The sequence below is a fragment of the Papaver somniferum genome, chromosome 7, assembly GCF_003573695.1.
Source record: "Papaver somniferum cultivar HN1 chromosome 7, ASM357369v1, whole genome shotgun sequence".
NCBI lineage: Eukaryota > Viridiplantae > Streptophyta > Magnoliopsida > Ranunculales > Papaveraceae > Papaver > Papaver somniferum.
The window spans coordinates 207057570-207076221 of NC_039364.1; the positions used below are offsets into that span (position 1 = coordinate 207057570).

Sequence of the window (18652 nt, forward strand, 5' to 3'; positions counted from 1 at the left end):
TAACCGATCTAAGTGGATGGGAACATCTTGGTTTTAGGAGTTGAGGAACCAATCTGACTAGATGGAAACATCTATAGAGTCTATTCATAAAAACACAGCGCTCAGGTGTTAGAATTAACATGATAGTTTCGCCATATCTCGTCGAGTCCTTTTCACTTTCTATTTTTAGTTTTCTTTTATTTCAAGTGATTTGGTGGGGCACACGATTCAAGTTGTTACCTTTGCTAGGGTGAAATAGAGTGACTGAGTTACCTTTTAAAAAAAAAAATTAGACCAGACCAATAGACCAATCGGAATAAATACTAACACTTGGATAGCAATATGTGTGTGTTCTCCCTGTCTCCGTCGCCTAAACAAGCGTGGAATGCAGGATCCACGGGAATCACCATGTAATCTGCTGAAAAGAAACATGCGCTTCGGTCCACAAGGTCCAATCATGTTGTTAGTTCTTAAATAAATGTGTGTTTAATAAAGTCGACCACTGGTACCCTTGTATATGCCAGTTGTGTTGACCTAGAGTTAGGATTATTAACCACTGGTTCCCTTGTATATGCCAGTGTGTTAATATTAGTCAGACCGGTATCTCAGTCATTTAGGTTAGGTTCATCTTGGCAGAGGCCTTCAGACAGATATGGGAAACACCGTTCGCTTTTCAACCATCTACATTTTTTTTCCATCTTCTTAATCTTTTCATGTGATTAGTCTGACTCCGAGTATGATGTCCATCGTGAAACTATCTTAGTAGAGCTCTGTCACTTATATGAATTTTAGTATGCTTAAGTGCAAACTCGTGTACAGCAATTGGAATTTCGCATCAGGGTTCTTCCTCTTAGAGTCAATAATTGTATGCCAACCAAGGAGGTTCTTTAGTGCTTTCCAAGGTTTTTCGTAGATAGCTAGGGTATGGAGTAAAGGTTTTGTGGGTACACCTCTGGTAAACCCTCCGGAGACAACACACCGCCACTAGGGCCACCTAGGGGTTCAAATGATTTTCCTTTCTAGAATAAATTTGCTCGAGGACTAGCAAATAATAAGTTTGGGGGTGTTGATAGATGCATTTATGTGTCTAATATGTCTCTATTTTATGTATTTTTAGTGCTCAATTTTGTATTTATTGTGTTCTTTTATGTCTTTGTAGGAATTTTTAGAGAAATAAGCCCTTGCGGCGAAATGGGCTCAAAAAGCAGTGTTTTACACCCCGAAGAAATGTATCGTAGGCACCCCAGAAATGCACCGGAAGCATCCCAGAAATGTCCCGGAGGAACCCATAAAAATTACTATTTCCACCAAAAAATTACTATTTCCACCCAATTGCTATTCGCACCCAAGCTCTGGTTAAGGGGCATCCATCTTCTTTTTAAATTCAAAAACAGCTTTTTGGCGGGAAAAATATATTCAAAACTGGCAGATTTGTGATCGAGAAAATGAAGGTGTTTTAGTGCGATTCAATCGCTGAAATTTGGTGGGAAGTTGTGATATGGGATAGGGAACACATTGTGGGCATCAGATTCGATCGGAATTGGCTGGAAATCCTGGTTTGAGTCACGAGCTCAAAACAGAGCAACGTGTTCTGTAACACGAGTTTTATTGTGTGTTTTCCATGCATGGAGTGTTTTGGAGGAGTTCGGAGGCGTGGGGAAGGTTAACTAGAGCGTGCAAGATCAAAGTTTACGTGTGTAGAATCCAAAAATAGAAATTATTGTTAAATATGGGCAGCAAGCAATGACGGGATTAATGGGAGATTATACTGTGTTATGGTCGGATATTTTTGTTCTAAAACACTATAAATAAAAGGCTAAAGAGTTTAGAAGAGGGGGAGAGTCTTTGGGAGAGTTTAGAAGCCGAGAAGAATCGAAAGAAAGTCACACAAGAGAAAAGCTTGTTGCTGGTGCAAGGAAGAACACGAAGAACATAATACCCTCAGGGACAGTCGTTGATTAGTGTCGCTTAATTGCGACAATACTCAATTCCTTTCCCCGACTTCGGAACAACAACACCTCTGTTGTATCGTTCTTTTTGAACGCTCTATATGTGTCACAAACACTGTTGTAAACCGTTTTTCTCCATTTTCTCTTGATTGTAAACAACTTTTGAGTATCAATGAATCAATTTGAGAGGTTTTTCATCATGAGTAGCTAAACCCAATCCCAGGGGTGACGGAGGAAGCCATTCTTCCAAAAGTTATGTGGTAAAATTTATTTAAATTTATTTATGCAACTCTTTTATGATTAATTGTACCGAATAAAAATGGAGTAAATGATTTTTATTAATCAATTGTGTTTTCTCTTGATGTAGTATGCTTAGCAAATTGCTTTTGATACTTCATGCTCGCGATTAACAGTGGATATTTTTCAAAATCTAATTTAGGCAATGATTAGAATCACAATTTCCTTTGATTGGAGTTATATTGTCTAGAATTGCATGATAAGAATTGTTATTGAATCACATAAATTTTGGTGAATGGTGGATCCTGATCCCCGGTAAAAATTCTCTCCCATATTTTGTTAATATTGTGCATATAAAATTATTTATTTATTTTTATTAAGTCTAAAAAAAATTTATCCTTCACAAATCCGAGATTTTGAACCTTCACTACTACAACCACGAAAAATCATTAATCAGTTCCCCGGCTGAACCCTTAATGTTGATATGGCATAACAATTTGTGTTCACTCGCAGCAGAGTAGCACGAATTTCCAAATATCAAGGATAAGGTCTTTGCATAAGGTATTCAATCAGAAAGCATGTTGCTCTCTGGATATGAACTTAAAGAACTCTGTGTCCACACATAGAATTCAATCAATTACTTTTGCGCCTTGCGTAGTATACCAGACCTTGCTTGTCGAAAGTAAGCCTAGGCAAACTAGGTAATTAATCCTCCATGGATTAGTAGGTGCAAAACCCTTCCCAGAATCAGAAAACAGGGAGCCGTAGCAGCAAAGGGAGGCGTGGCCATGCCTTAAGATAGCTGGCGCCACTTGTTATTGGTCATGCCCCATCCTAAACCGGACCTATTTCCCTCGACCAATCAGGTCGCCTCAAACTCGCCACACGCACATAATTTATGGCTGGGCCTTTACTTGATGGCCCCACTTCCCATTGACCAACCAGGTCGCTCTAAAGTCGCCACACTCACGCCAGAAGTGTAGCCACGCCCATGCTTGGCCGTCCCCTCTCCTTCCTACCGAACAATCAGGTCACTTTAAAATGCGCCACGAGCACTAGAGGTGTGGTCGCGCCTTATGTTTGGCCGGCCCATTTTCTTGACCAATCAAATCGCTCTAAGATCGTCACCATACATTAAAGGCCAAACACACCCTACCGCGCCACTATACTAATTTTCAAGCCAAACGCGCCTTGCCACAACAACATATTAATTGGCTTTCCAAAAATCTGCACCAACATGTCGAACGTGCCATGTTGCGCCAATAAATTGAGCGGCACTCCAACATGCCATTCCGCTGCACCAACATGCCAAACATGCCACTTCGTGGCAACATGCCATAAATAGCACCCTACGTGCTAACCCACCTCATGTTTGAGGCCAACGCCATGGTAATCTCAAATTAAGGTTTTCTAGTCAGAAGCACGATCATACATTAAACAATCCCTAATTTTCGCAACACAAATTATGCCACTTCGGCCCCACAACATGCCACGAGCCATGTGGGTCCAGGAAGCCCTAGGAATGGCGCCATATCATAGCCACCCACGGCAATCCTTACTCATGTGGACGTTTCCACACTACGGCCTCTCCATAGTTCCTTTGGCATAACTATGGCACCGTTTTCACAAAAAAGTGTCTCCATGCCGCGGCCGCATGCCACACGCACCAATTAGAGTTTCAACATGCTAAACCCTAATTTAGGCAAAGTTGCTACGCCAACCAAGCCAAGTAACGTTTCCCAGTGCGTTGGGATTGATGTGGCAACATGGCCAATGTTGCCACGCCACATGTGGGTCCAATACCGAGGTTCCAAAGTCTAGCGGCCATGGCTATGCCAGAAGCTACTTCGTGCCACTGACATGTGCTAACTATGCCAGCCACGCCGCCATGCCGCAGTCATGCCACACGTGCTAAATAGAGTTGCGATGCGCCTAACCCTAATTTGGATAAAAGTTTCCATGCCATCGGAGTCCAGTGACTATCCTAAGGCCTCAATATTAACTTAGCAACAAGTCCAATGTTGTCAGAAGCCATATTTGGGTCTAACACCAATATGCCAAAAACAGTTGTCACAGCTACACCACTGGCATGACGCTATGCCATGGCTCCGCCAGGCACCACTATGCCAATGGCGCCACTTTTCTATACAACAAGATGCGGCCATAATCAACGTCCATCCTTTCTCATGAGATGCAATCTCAGCCATCCAAGTTCGCCACCAAACTGACATACTTGTGGCAAGTTTCAGACGACCAGCTGCCTAAATCTAGTGTCCATGGCTACGCCAGGAGCCACTTACATCACCGTGCCACTGGCATGCACGAGCCATGTCAACCATGCCACATTGCCACTGGCGTACACCAAAACACCACCGCGCCATTATCAGGCGCCAACACAAGGTAGCCATAATCAACGGCTTCCCTCCTTCATGAGATGCGATCTCAACCATCGAAGTTCACCACCGAACTGAGAAAATTGTGGCAAGTTTTAGGCGACCATCCAAAACGAGCCTAATAGCATTACATGTTATTTTCCTGCGGTAAGTCCCTTGACTTTGACTTGCCACACGTAGCAAAGTGATACATGTTTTCCACGAAAACACTCGAGGAATCAAACATGTCACAAACTGGGGGATGCTCATCAGGGTATTGGTCTGGCGGTTTACAGCGTCCGCCGTGCAATGCACTCGTTACAAGAAAGTGTCATGAAGCAGGATAATTAGTGGTGGTAAAAAAGTAACGGTGTAAACGAATTCACTTCCTTCATCATGGAAGCATAATGACTGACGGTTACACGTTACTCTTTTCTTCCTCCACTCAATCGTTTCCACTTCCTATGAGACCAGGGTACGTTTCAATATGACTGGTATAAATAGGCTTCACCTATTTTCACCAAAAAATAAGTTTTGGACAGCAACTACACAGTTTCTAGAAATCACCTGGTATCTTTCCATTCTGCTATCCAGTTCTACTTTCAGATACAAGTCATAAAAAACCACACCTTCAGAATCAATTATTCTGGTCTCAACACTCTCTTTGCTTCCCTCCCTAAGACCAACCCTGCTCCTTCACTTTGTGACCGAAACAAGCCTGGAACGGCCATTTCTTGGTGTAGTCCAGGATTGTACAGATTGATCTCTCGAATCAAAAGTACTCACGTGCAGTACATTGTTTAGGGTTTAGATTCGTTTCTCATCCACACACCCAAAATTACCAAAATCAGCAGAAACGGTTTTCACCCACAAACAATTGGCGACCACAGTGGGAGATTAATCTCTCGGTTGTAATACCAATTTCCAATTTCATTTTTTCAATCCCGATCTCAAGATGGTAGAACTCAGGTCCGGATCAGCAACAAACCCTGAAAACACTAGCGCTGAAAATACACTCGGTATTAACGTTCCTTCCAGTGGCATTAATACGCCACCTATCAACACCTGCGGCGCGGAAAACGTTCTTTCAGGCGCTACAACTCCGGTCACTAGAGCCAGGGCCGCTGCCGCCGCCCCTAATGTTTCTTCAAGTGTGACACCTCCAACCGTCACCAGAGCCGCTGCTACTCCACCATCAGGACGAGAAACTGGGGGATCCAGTGGAAGCCGATCCCATATTACCATTTCTGATTTGATGGAAAGACAAGAGGTTCTCGCTAGAGCTCAGATGGACATGGCTTCGACTCAGAAAGAAGTGCTTATTTTCCTCAAGACACTGACGGAGCGGCTACCACAGGCATCACGCCAACCAAAGCCAACAAGGAACACCTTCAATACTCCTGGTGCCGATAACTCAGTAGGGCGCACCTTTGTAGATGAAGAGACTCGTTCAGGAGCTCCACCGGAGAGGAATCAAACATCCAATTTTGTCACACGAGAAGATTTGGAACGACTTCTTCGAAACCGAGAAAAAAGTGATTCTGCGGACATACATCAACATCAACCCCCATATCCTCCTGAAGTACAAAGAATTCCTCTCCCGAGAGGATACTCTTCTCCTAAATTCTCCTTGTATGACGGCACCGGTAATGCACGTGAACATGTCTCTCGATTTTTGGAATCCTTGGGCGAGCATGAATACAATCATGTTCTCTGTTTGAAGGAGTTTTCGAATTCTCTTACCGGAAGAGCATACACATGGTACAACAACATTGCACCAAACAGCATATCCAACTGGGGTGACATGGTTACGGCTTTCTACAAGAAGTACTTTTTTGTGTCTGAGCAAATTACTTTCTCGGATTTAGGAAGGATGTTTCAACGAAACAATGAGCATCCAAATGATTATGTCAAAAGATTCAGAATTCAAACGATGGATTGTCACGACCCAAATGTGACCGAACAACAATTAGTAGATTCTTGCATCAACGGCATGGTGCCCATCTACCTTGCCTTACTGGAGAATCTGCGATTTCAGACATTCTCTGAACTTCATGAGGCTGCTAAACGGTCGGCCACAACAACACCAGCATTGTTGGAAAGAACCAGGCCATCCAAGATTGAAGACGCATGTGAAACTCGAGGAAACAGACGCCTCATTAACAAGCAATATAACACTGGCCCCTTTGTGAGCGTGGTGAGTGAAAGAGGAAAAAGGAAGACTTCAGCGACGGAACAGCAATCCAAGCGCACAATGCAAGCACATCAAGCGGCTCCACCACGAAAAACCGCAACTAAGGCTCTTACGCAGCATCCAGAAGCCGGAGAAAAGGCCTTAGATTTCCCGTTCCCAATCGAAGAAGTAATTGAACTCTTGGAAGCATGGATCCAGGACGATGCCATCAAGCTGCCTCCTATCAGGCTCCCACCAACTGGAGAGGAAATGACAAATCCTAAGTATTGTCGTTACCACAGATTTGTCCATCACCCGACCAGTGACTGCAATAGATTAAAGCGTATCTTCAAAGAAAAGGTGGAGGCAGGAGAACTTCAACTGGGCAATGAGGGAGTTCACAGAGATCCTCTTCGAGTCAGGAGTTGCATGCTCTCTGGGGACTCTGTTCACAAAACCGTTCAATCCATGATGCAGCATGTATGCGAAATTCTCTATTTCTTCAAGACGCAACGTCAAGATATATTTGCATCCCTTAATTGCGTTGTGTCGGGCAAGCGACTTTTTTCTATTGAAGAAACCGCGCCAGAATCCCAAGATCTCTCAGGAAGCAGTATTGGAAAATACGACTAGGGACTGCTGACCACGGTTTATTTGAGGGGATCCGAGCTTGATATCATATTGATCAACGCGACCTCTGACTTCAACATTGTTACCATCAAGAATCTGAGAGATGCGAGAATTTCGAAGCAGGAGGCTACTCTTTCCCCAATTGTGGTCAAAAACTTGGAAGGAGAAGCAATAGACGCATATGGCTACATCAACCTTGAAATTAAGGTGGGAGATGCTCTAACACATGGCAAATTCCACATTGTCAAAGAACTCTCAAATTACGACATGATTCTGGGGCGCTCATGGGTACATGGCAATAAAGCGAAATTAGGAGTATCCCCTCTGCCGCTGTCGATACTCGAAAGAATTTACAACAAGCCATTCAACCCTGAAAATCACATGTTGTCGTGTCAACAACTTACCAAGGTAACTCAATTACCTGGAGAAATCCCGTCGACGTTCATCCGAAGATTTCGAACACAAGTAAGTCTTATTGAACAACCCTTTCTGCACCCAGTCACTTCTCCTCTCGGTCAGGCATAGGGACTTGGTCCAGTTATCAACCAGGGCGTCATTAATAGATGTTAATGGGATGTTGGGCCTTTCAAATGCTTTGTCAAAAATTTAGAAGCCGCCTCAGTCAAAGATAACGAACTCAAAAATCAAGTGGTTGGACAACGCCCAAACCCGTTTCAAATTGGAGATATGGTAATTAAGGCGACCGCGTTTCAAGTTAGAGATGTAACAGTGAAGCTAGCCGCTCAACCTGATTCGCCTAAAGAAAGGGAAGACGGGCCATACCTGGTGGCAGATGTTATCTTGGGTGGTTACTGCAGACTCATCAATGCCTACAAATTGGAAGGCGTGACAATTCATTCACGATGGCTCAAGACCTTCAACACCTAAGACGTTGTGCTACCTTTTCCTCCAGCATTTTCCTTTTAAGTATTTCCTTCAGTAATTTCCCTTTTCCCTGCAATATTTGTAATCCCTCCAAAATGATTGCAATGCTTGCATTTATAATTAGGGTTTCGATTTTAGTTAAAAGCATCTTTATTTCAAAATAAGTTTTCCTAAATCATCTCAATGGAAAAGTATCCAGCAAACCCACAAAGTCATTACCCATCAATTAAAAACCAGAAAAATCAAACCCTATAAGAAATATCTTATTCGAAGAAAAAAAATACTGAAGAAGGGAATGTACAAGGAAGAAGATCATCGAGTGGCGGCACGGACACTTTCCTTCAAGAAAATTTGGCTTTAACCCGACGAGGATTCTCTACTTCTAACGATGTGCTTCATAGCTTGTGACGGCTCACACTTTTACATACCCGGACGGCATGTCACAGACTTCCTGTGTAATTTGCGAGGGAAAATCCAATAAAAGGTTGGTCAAAATCCTTAATCATTGCTATTGTTTTTTCCATATTTTGAGTTATTGTTGCCAACCGCATGCGAGGCGTTCCCATGGAAGTAGCTAAACGGAGAGAATGTGACACGCCTACTAGCATTATTGTTGCGTCATTTATGTGATTTGGCTTCCCATCCGCTGGATCGCCTTGGAAGGGTGGAAGAATTTGTTTTTAGCAAAAGGGGTTTTAGGTCTCTTCCGGGAGATTTTATTCATTCAATCAAAGATGTGAAATTATCAAAGCAGCATAAATGAAAGAATATTACTTGGTGAAATATGGCTTCAGTCGCACGAACAAAAAGAAAAACTGAAGTATCAAAAACATCTACAAACTACGAAAATATTGTTTTCTCTACGGAAGGAAATCGCAAAATGGGAAAACCAGTTGTCAATGATGAACACCTTGGTCAATGACGCCTCTATCAGAGCTTTTTCAAGAACTTGACCCAGCACCTTCTCCGACATCAAACATTCTATCCAGAAGCTATCTCAGCAGCAGCTTCAACATCCCATCCAGAAGCTGTTTCAGCTTCAACATTCCATCCAGAATCCATTTCAGCAGCAGCTTCAACATTCCATCCAGGAGTCGTTTCAGCAGCAGCTTCAACATCCCATTCGGAATCTGTTTCGACGGCAGTTCCAGCATATGTCCCCACAGCTTCTCCAACGACTCCAACATATGCTTCCACCGCCTCCCCATATGCCTTGAAAACATCCTCAGTGATCGCTTAAACTTCTCCAGCAGCAGTTACCGCGCCCACTCCGGAAGCTGCCTCAGTCTCGCAAGCCGTAGCAACATCTTCCTCCGTAACTTTTCCAACAATCTCTTAAGGATGCTCAAGTTCATTCACGTCAGAATCAAGGATTACGATACCATTATGGACAGGGTAATCAAACTGGCTCTCGCCCAGGAGTTTCTCAGGCTCAGTCCTTCGTCATTTCAACCGAGAAGCGAATCTCTTAGCTCTGATATTGGGATGTGGAGAAGCTTCATCACATTGATATTTCCCGACTTGCTGGGATGCTTCATCATGTCTCCACTTCTACTCCACGTCCATCAAAGCCATGCAAGCCTGAGCACGCACCCGCACGATGCGTAGATGGGTGAGAGACATGCCTTGTATAATCCGGTCGGCTGCATGGAACAAAGGGTTGATTTGGTTTAATATCTCCTCATGTGAAGAAAACTTGGGTTCGTCGATTTCAGAAACTTTCTTCGAAGAGTCAGAGGTATCATCATCACCGGAAGATCCCATTGTGCACTACAAAAAAAAATTGTTTACATTATGTCTGCATCGGCAATCTACATGATTAATACCACAAAATGGAGAACTATGAGGAAAGACGCGAGATGATACCTGTGAAGAGGACGGATGCAATTCTATGATGATTTATATGAAAGAAAGGATAATTGGATCACCTAGATTGCTGATGGAAAGAGGCTTGTCGCTACAGAGATAAAGCCAAAAGATACAAAAATAAAAGGGTGGACAACGCCTTTTTATATACATTGTATTTTGAATTTTGAGTAGAAGAAGGTTTCTTCTTTCGGGTCGTGCAAAGAAGTCAACCGGACCCGCAATGCCAGCCAAGCGCTCTCCCTGCCATTCCGTGACCTAGCCAAAGGAGCGCCTTCTTCACCGCTCAAAGCAGCGTAATCTCAAGCAACGCCATTTACGCCCACTTCACATCCTAGCAAGCAGCGCCATGACTCCAGCACTTCGTGATCAAAGCAGTGTTATCTCCGTTCATCCTGTGACCTAGCCGGCTTCATCCTCACTGTTTGGTAGCCAAAGTTCCAAGTGTTGTTCCCACCATTCCACGGACTGAACCCAGTTTCCATCGCTCCATGGACTGAAACCAGGCGCCATTGACCTTTCCATATCCAGCAGCGCCACTGACATAGCCAGCCTAAGCGGCGCCATCTTAGCCGTTCAAAGCAGCGTCATCCATCGTTCCACAAATCAGGAGCCAGCCGTGCCATCTCTGCTTCTCCGTGGATCTATCCAGCATCACCATTCCATGGACGTAGCCGAGCAAGCAGCGCAATGCATCATTCAAAGCCAACAGCGCCATCTACCTTTCCTAACCGGCCAGCGCCTGTTCCGCGAACCAAGTTGCAGTGCCATCTCTGCCGGTCAGTAGCCAAATTTGCAGCGCTGATGCCAATACCCCACGTCCAGGCAAAATTTATGCAAAGCCGCCAAATCAAGGATCACTGATTCCTCATGCCTTCCGCCAAAGGTTAGTCGAATTTCTTTAGCAATCTCTTCACGTCTTTCCCTTTCGATTTTACTCTTGTATGTCACCATCTCATGCTTACCTCGCAACAAATGTCACTGTTACGTGCTAAGCAAGGGACTTAATGTTGATGGTGTTTTTTAGATTAGGGTTAAAATTGTAAAAACCTTGCATCTGATGTGACGTTACTCTGTAAGGAAACGGAGCCATGGGTGTTAACCTCTTAACTGGCATACTTATTGAACCATTCAATATATTTACACGAAATCTATCCAGGCTGACGCATGTAGCAACCATCCCATGTTCTGTAAATTTCGGCGCCTTGCCTATATTCACTTAATATAAGTTTTTTTGAATGCTTTCTATGCTATGTTCCCCGGCTGAACCCTTAATGTTGATATGGCATGACAATTCGTGTTCACTCGCAGCTGAGTAGCACGAATTTCCAAATATCAAGGATAAGGTCTTTGCATAAGGTATTCAATCAGAAAGCATGTTGCTCTCTGGATATGAACTTAAAGAACTCTGTGTCAACCCATATAATTCAATCAATTACTTTTGCGCCTTGCGCAGTATACTATACCTTGCTTGTCGAAAGTAAGCCTAGGCAAACTAGGTAATTAATTTGCCATGGATTAGTAGGTGCAAAACCCTTCCCAGAATCAGAAAACAGGGAGCCGTAGCAGCAAAGGGAGGAGTGGCCATGCCTTAAGCCAGCTGGCGCCAATTTCCATTGGCCACGCCCCATCCTAAACCGGCCCTATTTCTCTCGCCCAATCAGGTCGCCTCAAACTCGTCACGCGCACATAAGTTATGGATGGGTCCTTACTTGCCGTCCCCACTTCCCATTGACCAATCAGGTCGCTCTAAAGTCGCCACACTCACACCAGAAGTGTAGCCACACCTATGCTTGGCCGTCCCCTCTCCTTCCTACTGACCAATCGGGTCACTTTAAAATGTGCCACGAGCATTAGAGGTGTGGCCGCGCCTTATGTTTGGACGACCCCTTTTATTGACCAATCAAATCGCTCTAAACTCGTCACCATACATTAAAGGCCAAACGCACCCTGCCGCGCCACTATACTAATTGGCAAGCCAAACGCGCCCTTCCACAACAACATATTAATTGGCTTTCCAAAAAGCCGCACCAACATGCCGAACGTTCCATGTTGCGCCAATAAATTGAGCGGCACGCCAACACGCCACTCCGCTACACCAACATGCCAAACATGCCACTTCGTGGCAACATGCCATAAATAGCACCCTACGTGCTAACCCACCTCTTCTTCGGGGTCAACGCCATGGTAAGCTCAAATTAGGGTTTTCTAGTTAGAAGCACGACCCTACATTAACCAAAACCCTAATTTATGCAACACAAATTATGCCACTTCGGCCCTACAACATGCCACGAGCCATGTGGGTCCAGGAAGCCCTAGGAATAGCGCCATATCATAGCCACCCACATCAACCCTTACTCTTGTGGTCGTTTCCACACTACGGCCTCGCCATAGTTCCTTTGGTATAGATATGGCACCGTTTGCACAAAAAAGTGTCCCCATGCCGCAACCGCATGCCACACGCACCAATTAGGGTTTCGACATGCCAAACCCTAATTTAGGCAAAGTTGCTACGTTAACCAAGACAAGTAACGTTTCCCAGAGCGTTGGGATTGATGTGGCAACAGGGAAAATGTTTCCACGCCACATGTGGGTCCAACACCGAGGTGCCAAAGTCTAGCAACCATGGGTATGTCAGACGCTACTTCGTGCCACTGACATGTGCTAACTATGCCAGCCACGCCGCCATGCCGCAGTCATGCCGCACATGCTAAATAGAGTTGCGATGCGCCAAACCCTAATTTGGCTAAAAGTTTTCATGCCAACTGAGTCCAGTGACTCTCCTAAGGCTTCAAGATTAACTTATCAACAAAGACAATGTTGTCAGAATCCATATTTGGGTCTAACACCAATATGCCAAAAACAGCTGCCACGGCTACGCCACTGGCATGCCGCTATGCCATGGCTCCGCCAGGCACCACTATGCCAATGGCGCCACTTCGCTATACAATAAGATGCATCCATAATCTTGTGGCAAGTTTCAGACGACCAGCTGCCTAAATCTAGTGGCCATGGCTACGCCAGGCGCCACTTGCATCACCGTGTCACTGGAATGCACGAGCCATGTCAGCCATGCCACATTTCCACTAGCGTACACCAAAACACCACCGCGCCATTATCAGGCGCCAACACAAGGTAGACATAATCATTGGATACCCTCCTTCATGAGATGTGATCTCAGCCATCGAAGTTCACCACCGAACTAACAAACCTGTGGCAAGTTTTAGGTGACCAGCCAAAACGAGCCTAATAGCATTACATGCTATTTTCCTGCGGTAAGTCCCTTGACTTTGACTTTCCACACGTAGCAAAGTGCTACATGTTTTCCACGAAAACACTCATACATCAAACATGTCACAAACTGGGGATGCTCATCAGGGTATTGGTCTGGCGGTTTACAACGTGCGGCGTGCAATGCGCCCGTTACAAGAAAGTGTCATGAAGCAGGATAATTAGTGGTGATAAAAAAGTAACGGTGTAAACTAATTCACTTCCTTCATCATGGAAGCATAATGACTGACGGTTACACGTTACTCTTTTCTTCCACCACTCAATCGTTTCCACTTCCTACGAGACCAGGGTACGTTTCAATATGACTGGTATAAATAAGCTTCACCTATTTTCACCAAAAACAAGTTTTGTTCGGCAACAACACAGTATCTAGAATCACCTGGTAGCTTTCCATTCTGCTAGCCAGTTCTACTTTCAGATAAAAGTCATAAACAACCACACCTTCAGAATCAACTATTATGGTCTCAACACTCTCTTCGCTTCCCTCCCTAAGACCAACCCTTCTCCTTCACTTATTGACCGAAACAAGCCTGGAACGGCCATTTCTTGGGTTAGGACAGGATTGTACAGATTGATCTCTCGAATCAAAAGTACTCCCGTGCAGTATATTGTTTATGGTTTAGATTCGTTTCTCATCCACACACCCCAAGTTACCAAAATCAGCAGAAACGGTTTTCACCCACAAACACTAAGTTACCTTGGTAACAAAGCATTCAATATTCACCGTTAGATGAAAAACCTGATTCAACCAAGCTAATATCTTTCAACCGTTAGATCGAACTTAGCTTGCTACACACAAATGAAATGTACCCTCATTTAAGTTTATGTAATCGTACCTAAACGTGTACACCATGTTGGCTCAACAATAGCTAAACGAAGTTAGCCATATGATCACTCTCATATCAACCTTATTCATCTTAACCATAACTAGTTCAAATGACTCAAATGAAACTAGTTAAAGAGTTGTTCAATTGCTATATTCTCATAGAAGTATACAAGAACACAATTGAAGCAAAATCGGTTTGATTCACTCGAATCAATTCATGAACATTATAGCCACGGTTTGCAAAGATTGCATTCCCTATTAGAACTTTAACCTCCAAGTATGCAAACGGGTACGCATACTTGAAATACCCTGACAAACATTGGGTTTCGCCAGTACACAAACGGGTACGCGTACTTCCAATCCCAGCAGAAATATTCAGACATGAACCTTACGCCAGTACGCGAACGGATGCGTATACTTAGTGTTAGAGCATAACTCGGTTGAACCCACCAAGCGTTGGTATGTCAAGTTTGGTTTTCATATTTTAGTGAACCAAAACTCATTTAAAGAGTCGCTTGATTATTTACTATAGTCAACTTCGTATAGGTTTACTGATAAGCACGAAAGTGCTACATTTTATACCCATATTTATATTAACTAGGACTCGATAGTTTGGCTAATGACTCTATTTTAATGCTTTTGTAGGAAATACAAACGAATTCCATCGTTGAGGATTAAGCGGCTAAAATGGGAGTTAATTGATAAAAATGACAATTTGAGGCTAGCTGGCCTGGTATTCTTTATATATCAGCAGCGCTCATATTACTCAAGGCACCAGAATGACGAGAGAGAGTTAACAATGGACAGCCACTGTATGCCAGCACCACAAAACTCACTCACGCCATAAGAGAGCAGAGTTGGGCTAATGAATTCTTTGGTCTGCGGAGCACCTGAACTGTTAGGAGGAACGATGTGTCCCCACCACCACCACATCATCTTTATGAAACATTTTGCAGCATCCAGGACACATTCTCTTCCTTATAAAATAGAGAAGAAATTCTCATTTCTTTTTCTAAGTAATGTTCTTATTAAATGGAGAATGAGAATGCAAATGTTCACCACTACAGCAAGGCGATTCTTGGCGTCTACTTTAAGTCTTTCTACAGACGGAGTTTGTGTTTTCCGTCTCATATTATCAACATGGACAGTGGTGATTTCGAGTTCCTACCGCAACAACGAAAATGAACTTGGCTGAATTTGTATGGGGCTTTTGGTACCTTGAATGGGTTCAACTTCGAATTCAAGCTACAGAGAATGGAGATGTCATTCCACATAAGGATTCAGTCCGTGAAGAAGATTCCAGTGGTGTACTTAGTTCTTACAGCTACAATGAGCTATGCCATCGATGGTTAGAGGATCAGAGAATGGAGATTGAGCTGTTACAGTCGGTGCGGTGGCCTGAGCTTGAGAATATTGGGTGATGGTTTAATTGGATGGTTGGATCAGATGGAGTCTCGGGTGATACTTGACCTGAATTGTGTCGGCTGAAATTGGGGTTTCGGTTTTCGAAAGATGCGGCAAATCAACGTGGAGATGTTGGTTCAAAGTACTGCCAAAGATCAATAGCAGTGAGTTGGTTTTTGCCGGAGAAGGGAAGTGATAGATGGTCAGAGAATGGAGTTGCTGCTGTTTTACGTAAATGGAGAAGAAGATGGAGCTAGCTCATGAACGATGGTAGCTGTTGAGCATGATGACGAGAGAGTTGGCTGGAAAAGTTTCATGATCAATGATTGCTCGTTGTGATGAGAGGAGGTTTAAAGGTTCAGAGAAGGATTTGGATTTGCTGGCGATGAATACATGATGATGGCTGAAATGATTAGTGGCAGCAGCAAAGTTAGTTGCAGTCTTTGGAGGAGCCTATCATTATTGGAAGTTGGAACAGCTACGGAGATACTTAAAGACGTGAGATGGAGAGCTCGGACATGGAAGAAACGTAATGCTAGCCGTGGCCGGAGTTTGGAAGGAAATGACTGAGAAGAGTTGGGTTCTGCTGTTGATGGGAATGTCGATTTCTCAGGTGCTGGTAATGGAGATCGACACAGCAGCAACGAGAATGGATCTGTGGGTATTTTCCAGGGTCTGAGATTGATCATGAACGTTAGTGTGGATGTGTGTGTGTTAGTTGTGCTGGCTGCAGTTGGAGATTGAATTGCGTGCAATCAGTTTAGTTAGGAAGGTAAGATGGTTTTCGCTACGGCAGCTCTTTGTGACGGATTTTAGCATCAACAGATCTTGGGTTTTGTCTCAAGCTGGTATGATGTTTCGATGATGCTGTTGTTGTCGTTATTGGTTGGAAGACGAAGACTATTGTATGTTGGCTGAACTGGTTGCTGGTGGTGATCGGCTGAGTTGTTTACAACCAGACAGAGTGGCCTGTGGCTAGACGAGAAATGAGGGATGTTGGCAGCGTTCACGAAACGGACAGAAACTAACACCTTGTTTGTTTGCAGCTGACTCATCTGAGTCATCTGGATCTGAGTCGTCTGGATCTGAGTGAAATTACCTGACTCATCTGGATCTGACTCACTAAGGTCTGAGTCAGAAAATATGTTTGTTTTGTGAGTCAGACCTGACTCAGCTGACTGGATTTTTTTGGACAGAAAATGCCCTTGTGCACATTTCAAACCATAACATTTATCACTACTGAAACATCACAAATTGTTCCATTCCAGTCTAAACAACTTCCCTTTTTTGATGGAATTAAACATATTAAACATCATAAAACAATAAAATCTAAAGATTAAAGTCCTACAAACATAAAAGAAGAAACAAAATCTAAAGGAGACTAGCTATCTCATCACGTAAGTTGTTCATATATATCTGTTCTTGTCGTCCAAATAGACGAGGTGCATTTTCTTCCGTTTCCGCTTCCACTTCGACTTTCACCTGTGTCTCATTCATATCAAATGTCTCATTCTCATATTCTTTAAATAGCCAATCATCCAATGCATTACGACGTAGAAAGTTATGTATTGACATGCAAGCAATAACGATATCTCTTTGAGTCTCAAATGAGTAAGAAGGCATTTTACTTAAGACGGGAAATCTTACTTTCAATACCCCGAATGCTCTCTCAATCACATTCCTCAATCGAGCATGGGCTTGATTAAACTTCTCCTCTTTTGCCGTTGGAGGAACTCTTCGGTAATCACCTATCCAATACCTTATGTTGCGATACGGACACATAAACCCTTGTGTATGAGAGTACGCAGCATCACATAGATAGTATTTGTCTGCAAATTTTCAACAAAAACATTATGAAGTCATGCTGATGAAACTGCAGCAAGATGTAACATATATGCTAGTCCAAACTCTAATCACATCCTCATCTGACAAAGAAACCGGGCGCCTCTCTGCTATTAAGGAGGGTAGGCACAGAGCTAATCACTACTATGATTACTGTCTCACGCTTTAATATGTTACCTTAATAAAATATTAGGTGTAAACTAAGAACCTACTGATGACCATAAGTTACTACAGTGATTAACACGAGGGACCGTCAAAAACTTTAAAAAAAAAAGAAAAGAAAAAATAGAAGAAGATGAAGAAGCAAATGCTGGATTCATACGGGAGATCTCACATACAGTATATATAGCTTTTGGCGCAAGTGGGGCTAACTGAGGACAAGTCATAAGGCATGAGACGCGAGGACGCCAGCATGACAGAAAGTTTAGGCGAGCAAAAACAGAGTAGAGCATATATCCTAATTCCTAAGTAGAGTTCGGTATATAAGAACGCAGTGCACAAGAATCTAAATAAAATTGAGTAAAGAAAACAAACCCAATGCAGAAAAATGGGACTTAAAATAGAGATATTACCTGGTGGAGGTAAAGGAAACTTGAAATATGGATCACGCACTGCCTCGGTCAACACTCTCGAGTCATGAGCAGTGCCTTCCCATCCAACCACTACATACAAAAAGTACATATCCCAATCACATATCGCAAGCACGTTTTGGGTACATTCTCCTCTTCCCCTTCCTCTATACGGTATTTGCTTCTCGACTGGAATGCTCGCACTAATTAGAGTGCCATCCAATGCACCAACAGCACCTTTAAAAGCACCTTCTCTGAGACGTTTATGCCTTTTAGTTATAGCTGGCTTGTCAAATACATTAGACGGAGGAACTAAAACTTCAGCCCAAATCTTCATAGCAGCCAACACTTCATGAAAATACTTACTAACCGTTTCACCCGAATGTTGAAAGTGATACAAAATTACACGATTCCTACAGTTGTGCCCAATTGTATATAAGAACATTGCCATCTTCTCCTCTACTTCTATATATTTACTATCCTCTAAAAGTCCTTTGGCTCGGAACTCATTGCATAATAGGGTAAAAGGAACCTTACTCATTCTCAATAGGTTGTACATATTCCTCGGATTTCCATCTAACAGGTCTTGGGTGAAAGCCTTTCCCGTTAAAATTGACTTCTTGTACTTT

General features: G+C 43.4%; 1 protein-coding gene across 1 annotated transcript; it reads right to left on the reverse strand.

The window, feature by feature from the left end:
- Positions 1-16828: 16828 nt before the first annotated feature.
- Positions 16829-18360, reverse strand: LOC113295856 (putative nuclease HARBI1). The gene is made up of 3 exons (XM_026544185.1): positions 18027-18360; positions 17095-17441; positions 16829-16894 (listed from the first exon to the last, which is right to left on the reverse strand). The coding sequence occupies exons 1-3, from the start codon at positions 18358-18360 to the stop codon at positions 16829-16831; spliced, it is 747 nt and encodes a 248-aa protein (XP_026399970.1).
- Positions 18361-18652: the final 292 nt, after the last annotated feature.

What these genes read in the sequence shown, in the direction of transcription:
- LOC113295856 (XM_026544185.1), bottom strand. Translation starts at nt 18,360, where the DNA reads ATGAAGATTTGGGCTGAAGTTTTAGTTCCTCCGTCTAATGTATTTGAC. An exon ending in GTTTCCTTTACCTCCACCAG is followed by an intron (nt 17,442 to 18,026) that starts GTAATATCTCTA and finishes GAAAATTTGCAG; the next exon opens with ACAAATACTATCTATGTGAT. An exon ending in TTGATATGAATGAGACACAG is followed by an intron (nt 16,895 to 17,094) that starts GTGAAAGTCGAA and finishes CCATCAAAAAAG; the next exon opens with GGAAGTTGTTTAGACTGGAA.